We start from the raw sequence: 23197 nt of genomic DNA on the forward strand, positions 1-23197 counted from the left end.
GAACTGTCATCCTCTGCAAGCAAAAGAGTGAGTACATTCAAGACTACTGAGAGTCAGGACTTAGTGACCAGAAGTATCAGAGTTCTCCATGACTATGACAAAGAAAAGGAGAACGCAGGACAAGCTAGATTCAGAGGCGTGAGACGCATCCCAGAAAGAGTGGCAGGGAGCACCTTCCAAAGCACTGGGCCGCGAGGAGGGACGTGGCAGTGAGTCGAGCTGAGAACAGGCCTGCAATGGAGGCAGCGGGTGGAACAGGGAGGGAGAGCAAGCCAGAGCACACAGCAACAGACTTGTCAAGAAATCCGAGGAAGAGCAAAGGACCACCTGGCTGCTTTCTGGTAGAGGATCCCAGAGAGAGGAGGGTGGGACTAACTGAAGAGTCACGTGGAGCTGCAATTAAGAGCACATCTCCGAGGGTAAACGGCCTAGTGTCAATCTCATGATTGATGACCAGCTGTGTAACCTTGGCCAAGTTACTGAGCCTCTCTGCCTCAGTTTCCTGAGTCAGCCTCAAAGCACTGTGAGGACTAAAATACCTAGCATCTCATCAGCCATTTACATGAGACTTAGTTATCACCATCATCACCATTGAGTTATTTGGTGGTTTTTGTTTTGTTCTGTTTTTTGAGACAGGGTCTTGCTCTGTTGCTCAGGCTGGGGTGCAGTCATGCAATTGTGGTTCACTGCTGCCTCAACCTTCCAGGCTTAAGCAACCTCCCACCTCAGTTTCTTGAGTAGCTGACACTACAGGCAAGTGCCACCATGCCCAGCTATTTTTTTTTTTAATTTTCTGTAGAGATGGGGTCTTATTGTGTTGCCCAGGCTGGTCTTGAACTCCTGGGCTCAAGGAATTCTCCTGCCTCAGCTGAACTATTTGAACTATTTTAGTGAAGTTTGCTGAGCTCTCTGATACAGGCGTGAGCTGGTATCAATGATTTAACAAATGGCACATGGAGAAAGATTTCCTAAGCTTTACTAAAAGCAAAGGAAGAAATCAAAGAAGAGAAATCACAACTTTACTGCACAAAGCCATTTTTAAAACCACTGTGTATAAGTAAAATCAAATAAGCAATAACTTAAGTTTGCTTAGTCCCTTAGCAAACTGAGAAAAAACTCTGCTACACAATATTTGATAAAGTTGATATCTTTAACACAGAAAGTGCTCTTACAGAGAATAAAAAGACACTAACAGTCAAAAGAAAAAAGGGCAAAGGACATGAAATACAAATTCATTAAAGAAATATAAAAGCAAAAAAAAAAAACCACAAAGAGCTCATTCAAAATATTTCATCATAAAATAATGCTTTTGGGAAAGGTAAATCATAGACTATCTTGTGTCTCCTCTTTCCATTTTGGTTTCAAAAAACACAAACGTGTTTATGATGCATAAAGACTAAGAAATGGCTGGGGAAGCAGCATCCTGTTCACTGTGTCTGCCTCTGAAGTGTGGAAGCAGAAGTAGGTTAGATATTTACCTCTTAATTTCTAGAATTTCTTTTCAGTGGTGGCATTTTGGATGAATTGTTTGTGTTTTTCAGCCTTCTACAAAAAAATGAAGGAAATTGCTCACCTTTCCCTGGTAAGAAAACCAAACCACGACTGCTCACCTATCACACTGACCAAGATTCGACAAACGATGCTGCACAGCGGAGAATGAAAGCAGCATGCTCAGATACGACACGTGAACAAATCTGTACCAACTTTCTGGAAAGTAATCTGTCAGCACACATAGGAGCTTTACACAGTTTATAACTGTATTAGTCTGTTTCATGCTGCTGATAAAGACATACCCAAGACTGGGCAATTTACAAAAGAAAGAGGTTTACTGAATTCACATTTCCATGTGGCTGGGGAGGCCTCACAATCATGGCAGAAGGTGAAAAGCACGTCTCACACGGATGACAGCAGACAAGAGAAGAGAGAATGTGCAGGGAAACTCCCGTTTTTAAAACCATCAGATCTCGTGAGACTTATTCACTATCATGAAAACAGCACAGGAAAGACCCGCCCCCATAATTCAACAACTTCCCACGACATGTGGGAATTGTGGGAGTTATAATTCAAGATGAGATTTGGGTGGAGATACAGCCAAACCATATCAATACCCTTTCATTCTATTTCTTGACATCTATAACAAAGACTTACCAGAAACACAGGTAAAAGGAACAAAACTCTGCATCACAGACTTATAATTATGAAAGTAAAAAGCTGGAAACAATCTTAATGTCCAATGGCAGAAGAATGGTTTACATGATTGCACAGTTAAATGGTGAAATGTTATGTCACCAATAAAAACAAAGCTCTCCATTTAATTTTTATGGAAAATTTAGTTATAATGTTATGACAAAGCTACAGACAATAATAAGTTATTAACTATTTTAATATAATAATAGCTTTTAAAAATCTGCATAGAAAAGAATACAAAAACATTAAAAGTGGTTTATTCTGGATAGATCTTTTCCTACCTTATTCTTTATGCTTCTATAATAATCATGAATTACTTTTCTAAGGAAAAAAAAATCTGCTTAAAAGAAAATAGAAAGCCAAGCTAAGGTTAAAATTTAGTTTGTGGATTCCAAACCTGGGCTTCAACTTTCCTTGCCAATAAATCCAGAGGAATGTTCCACCTGTATTATATAGACAGATTTATACAATTTTGTAAGCTGCAAAATTAGGCTCTAAGAATGTGCAAGAAAAACAAACACTGAGCCCTGCACTTGGGAATGTGTTTATTGAGAATGATTTTACCAAATGAACAATGAAATGGAAACTATTAATACACTCACAGGACTTTCAAAGAACAGTTCTACAAAACAAGGAGTGAGTCACAGGGACAGGAAAGTAATGACAAACCACTGCCCCCAAATCTGCACCAGAGAATCCACCTTGGTTGACTTGGTTGGACAACCTTGGGCCACAAAGTACAGCTTATGCCGTCCACATCCCCCAGATGGACGTGTCTGCTGTGAACTGGCTGCCACCATTAGGTGCAGATGTCTGTTCTACACAGGTTCACAGACCAAACAATGAAGGAGAGTCTTACATAACCACTAAGACCGACAGCAAGAGCAGCCTTGAGCTCTAGGGATAGAGGTAAACGGCAAGACTCATGGCCTCGGTGATCTAATGGTAAAGACACACAGAGAAGAAAATACCTTGAAGAAATTAAGAACACAGCCATAACCAAGGGCATAGCTAAGCCTGGCACAGAGAGTCAGGAAGACTCCAGTGCGGGAGGAGAGTCTGAGATAGGCACTGGCACCCACACATGTGGCAGGTGGAGGCCAGTGACAGCACTGTTATTCCTTAGGGCCATCTTGTGCTGAGGGGACCTTGGGATAATCCATTCCAGCTTCCCCTCCCAGCACATAAGGGTGTGCATCTGGTGCAGTAAGTGCATGGAAGCATCAGCTTCTATTTCATTGCAGGGCAACATGTAAGACTCCAAAGCCCATATCAAAAGGATGTTAGGGGGCCGGGTGCGGTGGCCCACGCCCGTAATCCCAGCACTTTGGGATGCCGAGGCGGGTGGATCACAAGGTCAAGAGATCGAGACCATCCCGGTCAACATGGTGAAACCCCATCTCTACTAAAAATACAAAAAATTAGCTGGGCATGGTGGCGCATGCCTGTAATCCCAGCTACTCATGAGGCTGAGGCAGGAGAATTGCCTGAACCCAGGAGGCAGAGGTTGCGGTGAGCCAAGATCGCGCCATTGCACTCCAGCCTGGGTAACAAGAGCAAAACTCCGTCTCAAAAAAAAAAAAAGGATGTTAGGTTCAACTCCTAACTACTCATTCCCTCCTATTCCAAATTCAATGACTTTTTGTTTTATTTCTGCTCCTGAAAGTGTGCCCTACCTTCTAGGTCTAGCTTTTGGTATACTTGCCATACCTGCACCCTCAGCCAGTCTGCAAATTCAACACTGCCTCCTCCCCAAGGTCTAGATTCAGGGACCTTGTCTTTTCTCTGTGCACACCTCATAGGCTCCACATCTAACCTCCACATGGGTAACCCCAAATCTCAAGCTCCAGGCCTAACTTGTTGCAGAAGCTCTAGTTCCCCACCTCCCACTGTCTACCATACATCTCACTTCAAAGTCCAGCCGCTCTCTCTGTTGGTATGATCATTATCACACCTATCACTTTGAGACTTACTGCCTGTCAATACTTTGAGAGTGCTGCCATTCTAAAGCAATTCTCACATTAACCCACTTACTCCTCACAACTATTTGAGGTAGCTATGCTATTATCACCCTCATTTGCAGAAGGAGAAAAATGCAGTGTTAAGTAACTAACCGAATATTATAGAATGAATACATGATGAGCTAGATTCAAACCTAGAAGAAGGCTGACTAAAGCCCATGCTCTTAACCATGATAACAACATTGCTTTGACAAACATAAAAACGAGCTCATCATATCCATCAGAATTCCCCATTCCGGTCACCCAGGCTTGGAACCTTGGAGCTATGTTTTGTAAATGGCCATGTAAAAAAATGACTCCCTCTCCTGCATGTATTTGGTGCTAAGAAGTCCTGATAGTTTTTCTCTTCTAAAATGTCTCTTATCTACTTTCTTGTCCTTTACTCCTGCTCAAATGTAAGCCTTGATTACATCATATCTCCTCACAGAAAACAGCCTCTTTGTTAGAAAAGAGCTGGTATTCATTTCTTCCCTCTTCAATCTCTAAAACACTGAGGATGATCTTCCAATAATGTCTTACATTCACATTCATTCAAGCATTTACTCAACTACACTGCTTCTATGCAACAGGCATCCTGATAGTCTTTATAAAACTGAATTGAACAATATCTGATTGTTACCTTCAGGAAAATCACAGCCCACAGGTTGCTTTCAATTTGTTAACCACTGTCCACTCCCCCACCCCCACCACCAATTCAATAGCTCCCCAAAATCTGCAGAAAGGTCCCAAAGTAGCAATCCTTGGGCCAAACTCTCCAAAACAACTTTTTGTTTGAACAAATGTGCTTTTAACAAATTTGATTCTGAAATTCCTTAGCAGGCAATAATTCTTCAGTTCTCTACAGACACCACCACCTTCCTATTGCTTTCACTCAGCCTATGTCACCATTTGTGTTTCCCATCAAGACCTAGAAAAGAAAGTCTGAACTTTCAATCAGCATTCAATGGCCTTCCAACCTAGGAGGACTCTGACCTCTCCCTCCCATTACTTTCCAACAGGTAGCTTCTTCACAGCCAGACGGCTCCCTAACTGCACCCAATTATGTCTCAATGGCTGCTCCACCAGCGGGACTCAGTGCTGCCCGCTGCCCACCTTCCCTTCTCTGTTCTTCCACACACTACCTGCACAAGTTTCCACCTCCTTCAGGAGCTTTCCATGGCACCACAGCCTACATAGGCTTTTCAATCTCTGAAATCCCCTCTACTATGAATCTTGGTGTTTGGTTACACAGAAACCTCTTCTTTCCAAACAGACGGTAAATTCATAGTTTAGACTGCTGGCAACATACTTATTCTGTATCATTTCCACTATATTTGAATCAAAAATTCATGTTTATTATAAAGTTTAAACAAAAGAGAAGAAAATAAAGAAGAAAAAAGAAATCATCCAAAATCCCACCACTCAGAAATAACCAGGGTCTCCCACTAATTATTTCACAAACCTTATTTGTGAGTATTTTTCTGAGCCTACACATATGAAAGAATGGCAGCACGGATGATGGGAATAATTTACAGCACTAGGAATATATATAATTTTAAACTAAAAATTTAAGGATCCATTTTATATGAATTTAATGTAAGAAAAATAAACTAAAGTAGAACCAAAGGAACTGCCAAGTTTCAAAGAATTATTTCTTCAATTCATGCTATATTAATTCCTTAAGGATCTCTCTGAGGTTAAAAAAAAGACTGTAAAAATACTTTCTTAAGTTATCACCCTTTTAAACTACATGTTTCATGTTTTCTTAGTACTGGCTCTTTACCAAGAAAGATTAAAATTAAAATTTATTTTCACCTACCTCCCAATCCCACCTCCTGGTTTCTGCAGATTATATTACTATTTTTACTTGGTTAAAGTTTCAATTTTCCAGTCTATTCTGTGGTTAAAATTGCCAACTTTTTAGTCTTCGTTCTGGATATAAAATGGATTGAAGCCTCAACAAGAGACCTTTATTATGCCTTCTTCCATCCTGAGTGTTCATTTGAACTTCTATCTTGCTTAGCTAAATTTCATTAACTTGATTTTACAAGAACGGCTTATGATTTCATTTGTATTTAAGAACGTCTGTCTGTTGCCTTTGTACTTGAGCATTAACTTGGCTGGACACAGTATTCTTTGTTTACATTTCCATTCTCTCAATGATACCACTCCACTGTTTCCTGATATTAGATGTTCCTATCAAAAAGTCTGAGGCAAGCTTAAGTTTGTACTTCTCAATTTTCCTGTCTTTGCACAACTCTTTATGTTTGAAGTGCAATTAATTTAATTAAGTACCTAAGTCCATCATGATGCATCAATTTTTCCTGTTGTATACATTGTTTCCTTTTGATCTATAAATTTACTTCTTCCCTTAAATCAGAAGAATTTTCTTCTATTATATCATGAATACTTTTCTCATCTTTTAGAGAAAAGACGTTAATAGATACATGGACAAAGACAGACAAAAAGCAATACAACTCAGCAAGAGTATGCCCTAAAATATAAATGTTCAGTAATAACTGGATAGAAGAAATATGTTAGTTAAGTTCTACTCTTCCATCATTACCTAGAAATTACCCATTTGCTTAAAAATAGATTCTCTTCAGAGTAAAAACTATCTGGTTTCTCTAAAAATTACTGTAGTAACATCTATATAATTAGAAGATAAGTAAAATCCTCTGAATACACACATCAAACTCACCAGTTATCAGTATGGACTCAAATGCAGTGAAACATATGAAATATACATGTTCACTTAATAGACAGTCCTAAAAATGAGTTTTGTGCTTTTCAATAGGCAAGAAAAAAATACAGACCTCCATGAAAGGTATGTCCTGTTTCTCAGAACACATGTCTTCTCTAGATGTTTTGTGAATCTTCTTTTCTGAAGAAGGCTTTGTGTCCACCTTTTTCAAAGTTTCACAATGATCTACTTCATTCTTGACAGGTACTTGCTGGTTATTCCCTTGAATAAACAAATACAATTCAATTTCTAGCTAATAGTTTCCACTTACATTCCCCATGTTCCTTCCTACACCAAACATCTCATTTGACTTCATGAGAGTTCAACTTAGCATTGTTTTTTTAACATCCATGATGCTCTAGAAATTTATTTTGTTCATAGATGAAAGTATACTTACATTAAGAGTCCTACAAAAACTCAAGGAAAAAAGTGGGGGGGGGGAACACCAATATTCACAGCATTATTATTCATAATAACCAAAAAGTGGGAAAATGCCAAGTGTCCACTGACGGATAAGTGGATAAACAAAATATGGTATATACATACAACAGAACACCATTCAGAGTGACTCACTGCACAACAATGTGAAATACTTAAGACTACTAAACTGTACAGTTAAGATGGTCACGGCTGGGTGCAGTGGCTCACACCTGTAATCCCAGCACTTTGAGAGGCCTAGGCAGGTGGATCACGAGGTCAGAAGATTGAAACCATCCTGGCCAACATGGTGAAACCCTGTCTCTACTAAAATAGAAAAAATTAGCTGGGACTGGTGGCGCGCACCTCTAGTCCCAGCTACTTAGGGAGGCTGAGACATGAGACTCACTTGAACCCGGGAGGCGGAGGTTGCAGTGAGCCAAGATCACGCCACTGCACTCCAGCCTGGCAACAGAGCAAGACTCTGTCTCAAAAAAAAAAAAAGTCAACATTTTTTTTGCAAAAAAGGAATGAAATTCTGGCATATGCTACAACAGGATGAACCTTGAACACATCATGCTAACTGAACTAAGCAAGATATGAAAGGACAAATGTGTTATGATTCCACCCATGAGGGAACTAGAGTAATCAAATTCATAGAGACAGAAAGTAGACTGGTGGTTACCAGGGGCTGGGGAAAGGAGGCAATGGGTATTTATTATTTAATGGGTACAGATTTACTGCCTGAGATGACTAAAAGTTCTGGAAATAGAAATGTATAGTGGTGATGGTTGCATAACAATGTGAATGTACTTAATGCCACTGAATTTTATAATTTAAAATTGTTAAAATGGTAAGTTTTATGTGATATATATTTTATATATACATATTTTTAAGCTGGCAAAGAGGGAAAGAAGGATAAGGACTTGGATTCTGGTCATGACAGCCACTAGTTAGTTTTACAGTCAAAGTTAAGTCTCATAAGCTGCCTGTGCCTTAGTTTTCTTATTTACAAAATGAACACAGCCCCACCTGTCTTGCCTCCCCTGTTTGACAATTATAAAGATGAAAATAGAACAGATATAAATGTAAAACATCCCCACCAAAGGACACACGAACTGTTCATGGAAGGTCCTCCCTGCTACAGTGAATGCCTGCCCTGCCCTTCAGGAGCAGCCAATCAGCAGAGGAGCCAACAGCTGATTCATCAGATGGCAAAAGTGGGTGCTGGGAGGAACCGTTTCTGAAAAATTTTTTTTTCCATTTTTCTTTTAAGTGATTTCATGAGTGTACTTCTTCTATCTCTTATCCCGCAACAAAAGTAAATTAATTTCAACCCCACAATAACCAGCCTGTTTTCTAATTTGAAACAATGTATTTCAGTACCTTCTTTTTTCTTAAACTGAGAATCCCTAATGATACCTTTGAAATCTGAGAAGTTTAGATGACCATGGGGCAGGGCAAATATTTCCCAGCAAAGCAGGCTGCAGGCTCTGATGGATGGACACCTAACCGGATTACCAGCAGAGGCTCCAATCCAGCCCCGCTGTGGGGCTCAGGGCAGGGCAGGTCTCCCACCCACAGAAGGAAAGGAGCAGTCAAGTCCCCTCTGATTCTGAAATTCTGAGGCTACAAATTAAACTCACTCAAAGCAAGATACACAAATTTTTCAAATACACTTACTAGGTAAACATACTTTTATTTAGTTAACAGAAAATTATATAAATATTATGTAACCATAAAAATGCCAGGCAAGCAAATGGCACACACCTTGTAAAGTAATGCAGGTTTTTATGGTTTAAGTATAACTATGACATGCTAGGTCTTATACTTTCAGAAAAAGGGGCTCTATCTCAAAATTAAGGCTATACTCTCCAAATGTCACAAAATGAATACAGAAAATTAATCTTTTGGCCAGACTCATTACATAAAATAAAGCATCATGCCATGTTTTTAATGCTTTTGGCTGTGACAGAAATACAAGAGCCAAAGTCATATCCAGTGACAAAGCTGATCACTATCAACTGCTTCCTTTAATAATCAGGAATAACTTCAACAGTAGAGTTAGTGAAGAGTCTGAATCAAAGGCTACTTAGGCTATTTCCCAGGAATTTCTGTCCCTGTAGGACAGTCAACTATTTGCCTAGAGGGTTTAGATCATCCTCATTTAGGGGACTGTGGGACACAACTTTCGGATCCTTTTCAAACCTGTGCATTTCTGAACTAAGAGCATCTAACAGCAGCCCTGTGATCACCATTACCCTCCATTTCCTACCCTGTCAAAATTAAAAGTCATTCTTTAGCAGACATCACCTTTGAAATTTAACTCCTTCTAAAACACAAATTGACGATTAGACTTCCACAAAGGAAAATATCGAGCACTGTGAAATAGTGAAGCGACATCCAAAAGCAAGGCAGACAGGGTCCGTCCCAGAAAAAGAAAGCACAAGGAGAATATCCCTTTGGATTCTGGAAGCCATAAGTATGAACTACAATACAGATATTTGCCTCAAAACACAGATGCCATTACTCTCCTGGTGTCCTAATTTGTGAGAAAATGAATTTCCTTAAGTTTTCTTCAGGCCAAGAACATGGCACTAAAAGTATTAGTCATCAAAGTTTCTCAGGAAGGATAAAAATTAAACAGCCAGTACAAAACCATCCCCAAAAAGTCATAACGCACAGACTTTTAGAAAATTAGAAATGCCTTCTGTGGGGCCAAGGCTCAGGACAAGCAGTAAAATGAATGTTAGTAACAAGTTCTGCAGACATTCTAACATGAAAGTATTCAGGAATATGGGATACCGAATACATACATCATTTACAAATGACATCAATCCACGTGATGTGGTGTGGCTCCGGGTCCCACCCAGATCTCATGTTGAATGTCATCCTCCATGCTGGAGGACGAGCCTGGTGGGAGGTGACTGGATCATGGCAGCGGACTTTCCCCTGGCTATTCTCACGACAGTGAGAGAGCTCTCACAAGATTTAGTTGTTCAAAAGTGTGGCTATTCTCACAATAGTGAGAGAGTTCTCACAAGATTTAGTTGTTTAAAAAAGTGTGCAGCACTTTCCCCTTCACTCTCTTCCTCCTGCTCCCACCACAAAAGACGTGCTTGCTTCCCCTTCACTCTTCCACCATAACTGCGTTTCCTGAGGTCTCACCAGAAGCAGAAGTCTGTACAGCCCACAGAACCGTGAGCCAATTAAGCCTCTTTATAAATTAACCAGTCTCGGGTATTTCTTTACGGCAGTGAAAGAACAGCCTAATACTTCCCCATGACCTCACTGAGTAAGAGTGTTTGTGCCACATTAAAAATCAAAAACGAATGGAAGAAACACTAATAATAATAAAGGGGGAAGGAGAAGACTTTGGGAGGTGACCATGTTAATGCCCCTCATGGTGGTAATGGTTTCATGGTATACACTTATTCCCAAACTCATCAAGATGCATGCATTAAGTAGGTACAGCTTTAGAGCTCACCAATTCCTCAAAAAAGAGGTTAAAATAAAAAACAAACAAACGGAAGAACAAGAAACAAGTGATCTCCTCAGTAACCTGCTTAAAGTTGTAGTGTCTCAAATCTAATCACAATCACACGGTCTGTTTTGAACAAACCATCAAATCTTCATTTCAAGTTATTAGTATCTATAAGTAAGAAAGAACTTTTTTTTGAATTTCTGCAAATATGAATAAGTTCAGAAAGTTGAGGCATCTAATTCAGTGAAAACTTTCAGGTAGTGTTAAGCTCAAGGCTTAAGGTATTCTCACATTTAATTATATCTTTACATTATTACAGGTAGAAAGCCGTGAAATAATGTGTTCACTATTTCTCCTTGGTAGTGCTAAGGCCAACCACAGCTTGTCTTTAGCCATAATTCTAAATCTACATTATCTTGATCAGTGAAAATGGTTATGAACATTTAAAAAGAGTATATTCACAAGATCATTTACATCACACATAAAGTCCCACTCTTGTCAGAGGACCATGAGGTTCTGGAACACGTAACAAAGGTTTGACAAGTTTGACTTATTTTATAGTTGTTTGACAAGCTGATGCCAAGAAAAAAGTGTAGAAAAACAGAGCCTTAAAGAATATCAACAGACTATTTCTATTGGGAATTTTAATGTACTATTTACTATAGGCCTCTCTGAAGCAGGCAGGGGAAATGGAGTAGAAAAGGGATAGACACATTTCCTTTTCATTTTTTGTTTTTGTTTTTATTTTTGAGACAGGGTCTCCCTCATTGCCCAGGCTGGAGTGCAGTGGCACAATCATGGCTCACTGCAGCCTTGACCTTCTGGGCTCAAGTGATTCTCCCACCTCAGCCTCCCAAGTAGCTGGGCCCACAGGCCTATGCCCATGCACCACCAACCTGGCTAAATTTGTTTTTTTTTTAAGATGGGGTTTTACCATGTTGCCCAGACTAGTTTCAAACTCCTGGGCTCAACTGATCTGCTCACCTCAGCTTCCCAAATAAGACACATTTTCTGTTACTTACAAAATATTCTGTTTCTCGAAGACAAGTATGTAGTCAGAACCATTAATATATACCCTAGAATATTTTCTTCTTACATAATAAGCCACACCTTGCGGGGGGGAAAAAGCCTCAGAATAGGAGAAGGCAGGTTCTTCAGGTGGCTCCAGGAGTTCTGACAGGTTAGAAAAATCACTTATGGTATTCTTAAGAGGCGGGTCTGTCCCTGCCTTTCCCTTTTTCCCTTTGAAGGCAACCTTATGACTAGAATGTTTCTACAGGCCATTTGTATACTTTGGGAGAAATGGCTAAAATGTGGCAAACACACTGAGTGACTGAAAGTTCCTATTTTGCTGGAATCCTAAGCAGAATCCTGCCAGTCAACAGGAAACAATGTGACTGGTACTTAGGATTCTCAGCTATCAGGCGGCTGAAGCCCAGCTCAAAGACCAAGCTATTAGTACAATTCTACAAAAAAAAATACAGATTCTAGAAAAGATCTTACAGTAGAAACAACACACATTTCACAACGTGAAATACTTTTCAAAACTAGCAAAGAACTAATGCTCAAAGCTGGAAGTAAAAACTTGAAGGTTCTTATATATATGGTTTTCTCATTCTCAAGCATTCTTTGCACTTGTGACTTACCTGTCAATTTTATGCATGTTTACCATCTGCCAAGTTATTGCAATGTTTTCCTCTGAAATTCAACAGAACCCCAAACCCTTAGTATGACTAAAAACTCCAAACCCTCCCTTCAGACTATAATTATTTTTCCCTAGGTTTCTCAGTCCTTTCTTATTTGTAATATTTTAAATTCTTGAATTTTAAATTGTACATGGATAGCAGGCAATTTATTCACTTTTTAACATCTTTGATATTTTCCTAGAACAGTGTTGTGAACATAAAACAATCAGAACAAAACACATGTCAATGAATGAACTTCCCTGGGAGGATCTCCTGCTAACATATTACTTCTGTAGACAGGTAGAGGACCATGAATTAGCACCTCTGAATTTGCAAGTCTGAACACGGTGGAAAGCAAAAGTTCTTTCCCCAGCTCTTACTTGATCTGATCAATAATCACTCTGGTACCACTTAACATGCTGCTGATCCAGCCAAATTTTTTTTTTTTTTAATTTCGGCAGTGAGAGATTTGTTGCCCTTTAAAACATTATAAGCATACTAGTAATCTGTACAGGAAAGAAAGATTCTGGGCAGGTTTACCATCTACAATGATACAGGCAAACCCTATGTTTCCAGACTCACATATTAAATTTACTCATGCTTATTAAAGTATTATTACCTGATAATCTTGGCTCGGCTATTGGCATTGAACATCAAGCACTGGACAGGAGAATCCTGAATAAGAATTCAAATCCTTTGACCTACTCTGACACTACATTTCTCATCCATGCCTTTATATTTCAACTGCTTTAAAGTACTAAGATGCAGAAGGTCCCTCCTATCCATCTACCACAATGCCGTGGGCATTGCATCTTGCAGGCACATGTCTCTGTGGGCACAAGGGATGACAGTAGAAGCGCTTCTGGAGGGAGGATGCTATCAAACAACTCTAATTTCAAGTGTGTGCAAAGTCATCCTATGTTAAAGACTGTGCTCAAGCCTAAAAGACTCACAGAACAAGGGAAGAGTGCAACAGGACTCACTCCATAATTTCACCCTTTCACAAATGTTTTGTATTCCAGGCCCCAGAGAGTGTCTGGGAGAGAAACAGAGTAAGACACCCAATCACCCCCTCATAATACATCCACAGACAAGGTATACCATGGTTTGATTTGAAGATCTGGTTAGCTGCACTACCAGGGGGCACACTCACACGCCAGGTGGAAGAGACACAGGGCACAGTGTCAACCCTGCAGAAATCAGTCCACTTGAGGCATGCGGACCACTCCCAGGGGAAACAGCACAAATGAGCTGGATGAGGTGCACCAAGAACACACGTGTGCAGCTGCCTAGACCGCATTTCCCTCACAGGACTCCAACTTTCTTTTAAATTAGAAATGTCCTTTTATAGAACATTTAAAATTCAGCTTAGGATTTTTACCAAATGCATAAAGCTCATCAGGAGTAGTCAATCCATAACATCTCTGTACCTCTTCTCCAAAATCAAGAAGTGAAAAACATGAAGTTATATATAGATGCTTCAAATAAGACAAAAGGCAACTGAGTTTTCCAGATTAAAAAGTGTCAACAATCTGACTATAGGCTGGGTGTGGTGGCTCATGCTTGTCATCCCAGCATTTTAGGAGGTCAAGGCAGGCAGATTGCTTCAGCTCACCCTGGACAACATGGTGAAACCCCCTATCTCTACAAAAAAAAATACAAAAATTAGTCAGGCATGGTGGCATGTGCCCATAGTCCCAGCTGCTTAGGAGGCTGTGGGAGAGGATGGTTTGAGCCCAGGAGGTGGAGATGGCAATGAGCCAAGACTGCACCACCGCACTCCAGCCTGGGTGATAGAGCCAGATCTCATCTCAAACAAAACAAAACAAACCTGCCTAAACAAGTACAGAAATGTGCATATTAAAATGGTCAGGATGAACAAAGAAAAGAAAATAAATAAGCACAGGCCCTAAGGCTAGATAGAGGCCAAAGGGATTAAAGCAAAATGACAATTCTCTACAGAGGCCGTCCTCCTAGTCTACTGTGGCTTGCATTTCCCTTAACTGTTTTTGCTACATGAGAACATCTGTCTTCTTTTAACCAAGAAATACAATTAGAGAAGAACCAGGGCCAGGAAACCTGAGATGGTGGCAGCTGTTAAATAAAATAGCTGAAGTTTTATTCAGTCAGAAACATTTCATGGGCTGATTAACTTTTGTAAGTAGTCTGAAAATCTGAGTTAAAAAAAAAATAATTAGGGCCAGACTCGGTGGTTCACGCCTGTAATCCCAGCACTTTAGGAGGCTGAGGTGAATGGATCACTTGAGGTCAGAGTTTGAGCCCAGCCTAGCCAACATGGTAAAACCCCATCTCTACCAAAAAATATAAAAATTAGCTGGGCATGGTGGCACTTGCCTGTAATCCCAGCTACTCAGGCGACTGAGGCAGGAGAATCACTTGAACTCAGGAGGCAGAGGTTATAGTGAGCCAAGATCACACCACTGCACTCTAGCCTGGGAGACAGAGCAAGACTCCATGTCAATCAATCAATCAATAAAATTAGAAAAAGATGTCCATGTCCTCCCAAAAACAAAATATGATATGCATAGTCCTCTAAACTTAGGTACTAAAACTTAAACCTCGTAGTCACATTTTAAAAACCTGGTATCTTGCCTTGAACTTTTCATTTTATGTCTTTTTTCAATATTTAAACCTTTGCTAAAACTAAAAAACTCAGCACCCATAATTAAAACTGACAGTCACAGGTGAGTATGAATTTCACTAAAAACAGACGGGGGACAAACAGGAGAGAATTATCAAAGGGGATGAAAAGATTACCATTATTTTTTCTGGACATTTCTGGCAAGTCTGCCTGGTGGTACTGAGGTGAGTTTCTTGGCAAATGGTTTTCAGGTAGTTTCTTGGAAGTCTTCAGTGGACAGAGCTCCTGTTCCTTGAACTCGGCTGTGTTCTCTGAAGTTTTAATGTCAGTTTCCTTAGGAAACATACATGTCTGTATTCCCTCCTTCATATTACATTGTGAAGAAGGATTATTGAAAACAATTGTGTTTTTCAGTGTGTTTTCTTCTTTATTCAGTAAGTTTTTGGGAAAGGTTAAATTCTTCTGCAGGTTGACATTTATGCCACTTGCGTATTTGAGGTTGATCCAGTTCTCACCCACGGCATCAGTGCAAATGTCCTCCTTAGCAGCAGACAGTGAGCTGCCCAGGGGCGGAGTCTGTTTTTCCTCAGTAGTCGTGCTGGTGCTGCTGGCCGAAGTTGTGCTGGTTTTGTGTTTACTATAATACACTGAGCATTTGTGCTTCTTCTGAGAATGACCATAGGTAGCTGGGCTCCTCTTCGCAGCATTCTGGATCCTGCTTTGGGGAGTGTTCACTGGAAGGCAGTTCTTCCCCCTGCCTTTATCAGAGGGGCCATATGTATCGAGAAAGTTCTTGCAATTGCTTCTGAATTTAAGAAGAAAAACATTTAGCATTAAGGCGAACCAAATCAAACTCTACTTCTCTGCTTCCACATCCATGAGAAAAGGGTAGCAGTCAGTACTGAGTGTATTAGAAAGTTCTACCTTCCCTTCTTCTAAAGCTCCAGGAGTTTTCTGCCAATGAGAATACCCATCAACTAAGTCCTCACATGACTATCTCATAATAAAAGGAATGGGGCAGGCTGTTCACATAATGACTTAAAGAAAATTTTATGAAAACAAAATGTGGAATCAAAATTTATATTTACTTAAAATTAAATCAGAAATGAGTAATGTCAAAGGTGAGAAACCGCCCCCACTCCCAACCATGCTACAAGAATTCTTACTTGTAAGAATGGGAGCTGATTACATCCATAGGACCACTGTTTTGCTGGGAAGAGGAGCTAGCATTTTGCCTCTGTCTTGTTTTCATGAATTCCATGAGAATGTACTGTGCTTGCTGGAAGGCTATTAAAATCACACCCAACAGGGACAAACTGAGGAAGAAAGCAGCAAGGTTCACTATTGCATGGTTCTGACTGGCATTCAAAAGACCAGTTTCATTACAGAAGAATGGGGAATGATTACGAGAAACATCTGAAGATGCAGTATTAAAATTCCCTAAGATTTATACATCATAATTTCCGATGTTTCTTAGAGATTAAAAAAAACACACACACACAAGTTTCCAAAATCGTGCATATTTATAAGCTTGACATTACAATTCCATTTTTATAAAATCACTCAAACAGGGTCATGCCAGTCTTCTCAAATCATCGCTGCATGAGCTAACACAAGTAATTAATATTCATATCATCCACCATGACTGCCTATGAACACACTATACATGAAACAGAACTGTCTCATACTTCTATGCCTGATGACTTTCTTACAATTAGTTTACTATAACCTTAAAGTGTACCAGTGAATATTTCATGTATGTCACAGTTCTCAAAGCATATAACAATTCCACTCAATTCACATACTTTTTGACTACACTTGGGCAGTTTGCATTTTCATACAACTTGCCTGGATGACTTCTCTACTCAGTGAGAGGAGAACAAGAGAGACAGTAGTGGTTTACCTGACAAAGAAGACCGTAAGCCTCCAAAATGATTCCTCCCAGCTAGGTCCTGGAACCACATCTGCACACAAGGGCAACAGGTGATGAGGGAGAGTCACGTTGAGAGTGAAGCGAAATTCGAGGTCCGCTGCGGTTATGAGAGTTAGGTCCCGAATTACCCAGGAAGAGGTAAAGTCTGGAGTGAACCTGAAAATAAAAGGGGCATCTTTATGAACTTTTAATCGTTTTAATTTTAGCCACAAGGCAAAATAATGACAACACGTCTTACTTCTACAAAAGAAATATTTACATAAAAATAACATAAGACATTTTTACATCTTACATAACACACTGTTAAGAGCACCACAAAACTGATATCAAGTTAAAGCCCAATGCTTACACAATGCTGATATCGCGGGATGCGTTTGGGTCCAGGGAAAACTGATGACAATCCAGCACTTCGAATCCATACCCTTGGCAATTATATCCATTAATTTTCAGAGACAAAACAGTTACAGGAAGAGGTCCAATATTCTCAACTTTAAAGCTCTTTGTAATAGATAAAATTTGCTTGCTGTCTTTCAGTTCTAATGGGGGACCAAAAAAAACATATTTACCATATGTGAACTATAAAATTTATTTAAAATAATTTATTGAATCAATATTTATTGAGCAAACCAAACCATGATCTACATTACTAAAGTGTGAAAAAAAATCCAACATAAGCTCAAAGTATGATTTTCATCTAATTTTCAGAACAATTATAGATTCCATTCTACGATACAACAGAGATACTTAAATAGGCAATATTTTTCTTAAGTGAAATACTCTACCAAGATACAAAAAGTAACCAGGCCGGGCGCGGTGGCTCACGCCTGTAATCCCGGCACTTTGGGAGGCCGAGGCGGGTGGATCACGAGGTCAAGAGATCCAGACCATCCTGGTCAACATGGTGAAACCCCGTCTCTACTAAAAATACAAAATAATTAGCTGGGTACGGTGGCACGTGCCTGTAATCCCAGCTACTCAGGAGGCTGAGGCAGGAGAATTGCCTGTACCCAGGAGGCGGAGGTTGCGGTGAGCCGAGATCGCTCCATTGCACTACAGCCTGGGTAACAAAAGCGAAACTCTGTCTCAAAAAAAAAAAAAAAAAGTAACCAAAATCTCTTCTTTGGTCCTTTACTTATTAAAGGTTAAAGTTAAAAGTTTGTTCTTCTCAAAAGTCCAATAGTTTGATTTACTACAAGCCACCATATACCCCATGCTCTGTGATTTTCACTCACACTGAACCGGGCACCAATTAAGAGCATGTTCAAGTGCTTCTGTGTAAATCCATCACAGCTGCTAGAAACGTAGTTCAAACATGTGCCATCCTACTACAAAGAAGCAAATGCTTGCAAATAAACAAGAACACATTTTATACTGAGTTTGAAAAAAGAAAGGTTATGACAATTTTTAAATATCCTTGTGAATTATCACATATCAGGACTAATATTTTATCTGTTCTACAGGTTTTTTTTTTTTTTTTTTAGAGACAGGGTCTCATTCTGTTGCCCAGACTGAAGTGTAGTGGTGAGATCATAGCTCACTGCAGCCTTGAACTTTTGGATTCCAGCAATCCTCTGACCTCAACCTCCCAAGTAGCTAGGACTACAGGTACATGCCACCACAGCCAGGTAATAGTTTAATTTTGTGTAGAGATGGGGTCTCACTATGTTGAGCAGGCTGGCCTTGAACTCCTGGGCTCAAGTAATCCTCCAACCTCAGAAAACTAAAGTGCTGGGATTACAGGCACGAGCTATAACAACGGGTCTCGTTCTATATTTTTTTATATTACTTAATTCTATCATCCAAAGTCAACTCTAAATTTCTGAATGAATAAATGGGAAAACAAATACCCTAAAGAAGAATTCTGAATGTAAAATTACTAACAAATCTTTTCTTTTCTTTTTTTGGAGACAGAGTCTTGCTCTGTCACCCAGGCTGGAGTGCAGTGTTATCAGCTCACTGCAGTCTCCACCTTCCAGGTTCAAGCAATTCTCCAGTCTCAGCCTCCCAAGTAGCTGGGATTACAGGCATGCGCCACCATGCCCAGCTAATTTTGTATTTTTAGTAGAAACAGGGTTTCACCATGTTAACCAGGCTGGTCTCGAACCCTTGGTCTCAAGTGATCTGCCCACTTCGGCCTTCCTAAGTGCTGGGATTATAGGCATGAGCCACCATGCCTGGTCGCTAATAAATCTTTTCAAATTCAGTGCTCATTTAGCATAGTTTTCTAAAACAACAACAACAAAATCTATTCAGCCATTAAAATAGTCCTACAAATTATCCAATGGTTTCACCAACCAGGTTTCTCTGTAGAAAACAGTCACACTAAAATGCTTTCTGTGTTTTTATAAAATTAAAAATAGTAATAGGAAAATAAGACAGAATTTACCAAAAGCATTTTACATTGACTGTTTATATTTGTATCAGTTCCTGAGGAAGTTGCTGAAACTAATATAAGTGGTTTAAAGGCATTTCATTTAAACACATGCATAATTTAAAAATTTTCTAGTGCATGTTAACGTATTTTAAAATCTGTACTGTCTGATAGAGTAGCCATTAGACACATGCAGCTATTTAAACTTAATTAAAATAAATTTTAAATTAACTTCATCAGTCACACCAGTTATTTTTATTTTTGGTTTTGCTTTTTTCTGAGACAGGTCTCACTTTGTCGCCCAGGCTGGAATGCAGTGGCATGCTCATAGCTCACTGCAGCCTGGATCTCCTGGGCTCAATCAACCTCCCACCTCAGCCTCCTAATTGGGACTACAGGAATGTGCCATGATGCCAAGCTAATTTTCTCTTATTCTTAGTAGAGATGAGGTCTTGCTTTGTTGCCCAGGCTGGTCTCAAATTCCTGAGCTCAAGAGATCCTTCCACCTTGGACTCTCAAAGTGATGGGATTACAGGCGTGAGCCACCACACCCAGCAAGTAGTTATATTTAAAGACTTCTTTTCTTTTTTCTTTTTTGAGACAAAGTCCTGCTCTTATAGCTCAGGCTAGAGTGCACTGGTGTGATCTTGGCTCACTGCAACCTCTGCCTCCCGGGTTCAAGCGATTCTCCTGCCTCAGCCTCCCAAGTAGCTGGGATTACAGGCATGTGACACCACACCTGGCTAATTTTTGTATTTTTAGTAGAGACAGGGTTTCACCACGTTGGCCAGGCTGGTATTGAACTCCTAACCTCAGGTGATTTGTCCGCCTCAGCCTCCTAAAGTGCTGGGATCACAGGCATAAGCCACCCCTGACTATTTTTAAAGACTTCTTAACCACATGTGGCTAGTGGCTACTGTCTTAGATGACACAGATACAGAATATTTTCACCATCACAAAAAGTGCTATTGGTTAGCACACTTTTAATCTTTTCTCCACCATTTCAGTGATTTTCTGTGATTAGGTAACTGACAGCCAAATTAACTGCTTCACGTATTTATTTTAAATATTTAACGCTACTCTGATAATTTAGCAATTACACAATCTTCTTTCCCTCTATATCTTTTTTGTTTGTTTTAGAGAGGGGGTCTTGCTATGTTGTTCAGGTTGGCCTCAAACTCCTGAGCTCAAGTGATTCTCCCAACTTAACCTCTTGAGAGGCTGGGACTCCAGGTGTTGGTATGGTTTGGATCTGTGTCCCCACCAAAACGTCATGTTCAATTGTAATCCCCAGTGTTGGAGGTGGGACCTGACGGGAGGTCATTGGATCATGGGGGTGGTTTCTCATGGTTTAGCGCCATCCCCTGTCCCAATGCTGTCTTTGTGATAGTGAGTTACCATGATATCTGGTTGTTTAAAAGTGTGTGGGACCTCCTCCCCTCTATTGCTCCTGCTCTAGCCATGCAAGATGTACCTACATTCCCTTCATCTTCTGTCATAATTGCAAATTTCCTGAGACTTCCCTAGAAGCTGAGCAGATGCCAGCATCATGCTTCCTGTACAGCCTGCAGAACCATGAGCCAATTAAACCTCTTTTGTTCATAAATTACCCAGTCTCAGGAAATTTCTTTATAGCAATAAGAGAACAGACTAATGAAGGCCTGCACCACCATCTAGCTTATGTCTATTGTCTAAATTGAGTTAAATATCTAAAGATACCACTCTAATCCAGAGGTAACAGCCTATATATGCTCAAATGTTTACCTAATGTAATTATTTACATCAATGCAATGAATTTACTATAAATATTTAGAATTTAGAATTTAAAAGTTTTTAATTTTAGAATTTAAATTTTAGAATTTATAGAACGCTTTCACTCTCAGCTTTAATGCCAACCTCCCCTGTCAGAGTGCCACGCCTATGAACTCACGTCTACGGCAGTCCATCAGCGTGGACTCGGGCACCTTAAATCGGAGTGAGCCTCCTGCACCAGGAAGTCTTCCACCCACTTTCAATAACTCTCTCGCTCCAAATCCTTCCACACCAATCATGTCGATAACAGTCAAGTTATTCCTGTAGTGAAAGGAGATGCGAATAAAAACACATTACCATGGAGTCAAAACACTTGAATTTAAATATTCCAAGTTAGCAAGAACATTTTTAAACTTTTTTGAAGTTTTAAAAAAGAAAATCGATTTAAATAGTGTGGCATCTTCTTCCATCTCACAGAATAAGGCTGCAGCCACAGGCAAGGGAAGCCACCACTGCCAGGTACCCGAGTGAGCTGACTGCAGCAAGATCATGCAAACAATGACGACCTCCTTCTAAACACAGCCCACACACGCAGCCCCATATATTTTTCTAATAACTAGGAACCAGGGTAGTGATCAGACATTCAAGAGAAAAAAAAGCTGAAGAAATAAAGTGGGGGACACAGACAAACACTAATACATTTAGACAAAATGATGAAACGTATTTACAAAGTCAATTAAGGTGTTTTTATAGTAATTGTAAGAAATTCTGCCCTAGGGATGATTCTAGAAATAAAATTCTACTGTTTCTTTTGAAGTGAAGATTTAAAATTTCACCCCATAAATAATATGTATCTAGTCAGGTTTTTATTAGTCAAATAGTAATTCAAACTAGCATGTGACATTAACTGAAGTTCCAGGGCAAAAAGGTGGAAATAATTTTTATTTTTAAAAATTTTTATTTATTTACTTATGAGACAGGATCTTGCTCTACCACTTAGGCTGGAGTATAGCAGCATGATTATGGCTCACTGCAGCCTCAACCTCCCAGGCTCATGCAATTCTTCTAACTCAGCCTTCCAAGTAGCTGGGACCACAGGCAAGCATCACTATGCCCATTTAATACTTTGTATTTTTGTAGAGGTGAGGTTTCACCACATTTCCCAGGCTGATCTCAAATTCCTGGGCTCAAATGATCTGCCTGCCTCAGCCTCCCAAAGTGCGAGGATTACAGGCATAAGCCACTATACCTGGCCTGGAAATGATTTTTACATGATGCAAGTTGGAGTGAAGGCCACTCCTCATAATGTGAATATTATAGAAGAGAATTCATTTTACTTTTGTAATTATACATTGAAATATCTTTACATCTTTAAAGGATTAAAAAGCTTTTATTAACCATTTAAAAACCTTTAAATGATGGGGCGTTATTTACAGAACAGAAACCATCAAAAGTAAATTAACTTCTATGAAAAATTTAGACTTTCAAGTCTGAGATAATTCAACCTGGATGAAATAAAGTTTGTCTAGGACCTTAGTTCTTCAATGAAGAGTCGGTTTAAATGAAACACTAAGTCAAAAAAAAAGAGAATTTAAAAACAAAACAAAAAAATGAATGAAGAAACAGAAAAAAAGAAACTCTTACAGGGCATTAAGTATCTTTGGTTAAAATGCTTAATGAATAAACTCAAGAACTTTAACATATTTTTTTCTTAGTATCATTCATTTGCCCAAGAACAAACTTACATATTAAAGAAAATCCTGAATAATAAATTTTTTGCCAGGTGATCTGATACTACAAGTTTTTTTAAAAAGTAACTCAAATGTGGCCAGGCACAGTGGCTCACGCCTGTAATCCCAGCACTTTGGGAGGCCGAAGTAGGCAGATCATGAGGTCAAGAGATTGAGTCCAAACTGGCCAACATGGTGAAACCCCGTCTCTACTAAAAATACAAAAATTAGCCAGGCTACTCAGGAGGCTGAGGTAGGAGAATCGCCTGAACCCGGGAGGTGGAGGTTACAGT

At 39.6% G+C, this 23197-nt stretch overlaps 1 protein-coding gene across 3 annotated transcripts in view; it reads right to left on the reverse strand.

The window, feature by feature from the left end:
- The window catches only part of TMEM131L (transmembrane 131 like), a 186499-nt gene that overhangs the window by 20944 nt on the left and 142358 nt on the right, over window positions 1-23197 (reverse strand). For all 3 annotated transcript variants that reach the window (XM_064383805.1, XM_064383804.1, XM_064383806.1), the window contains exons 21-26: window positions 21353-21495; window positions 17401-17587; window positions 17022-17207; window positions 16285-16434; window positions 15295-15923; window positions 7004-7152 (exon numbers count right to left, since the gene is read on the reverse strand). In XM_064383805.1, coding sequence (XP_064239875.1) covers window positions 7004-7152; window positions 15295-15923; window positions 16285-16434; window positions 17022-17207; window positions 17401-17587; window positions 21353-21495 — 1444 coding nt within the window. The remainder of the gene's footprint in view (window positions 1-7003; window positions 7153-15294; window positions 15924-16284; window positions 16435-17021; window positions 17208-17400; window positions 17588-21352; window positions 21496-23197) is intronic.

Source organism: Aotus nancymaae, unplaced genomic scaffold (assembly GCF_030222135.1).
Source record: "Aotus nancymaae isolate 86718 unplaced genomic scaffold, 86718_ANA_hifiasm-v0.15.2.pri h1tg000033l, whole genome shotgun sequence".
NCBI classification, from domain to species: Eukaryota; Metazoa; Chordata; class Mammalia; order Primates; family Aotidae; genus Aotus; species Aotus nancymaae.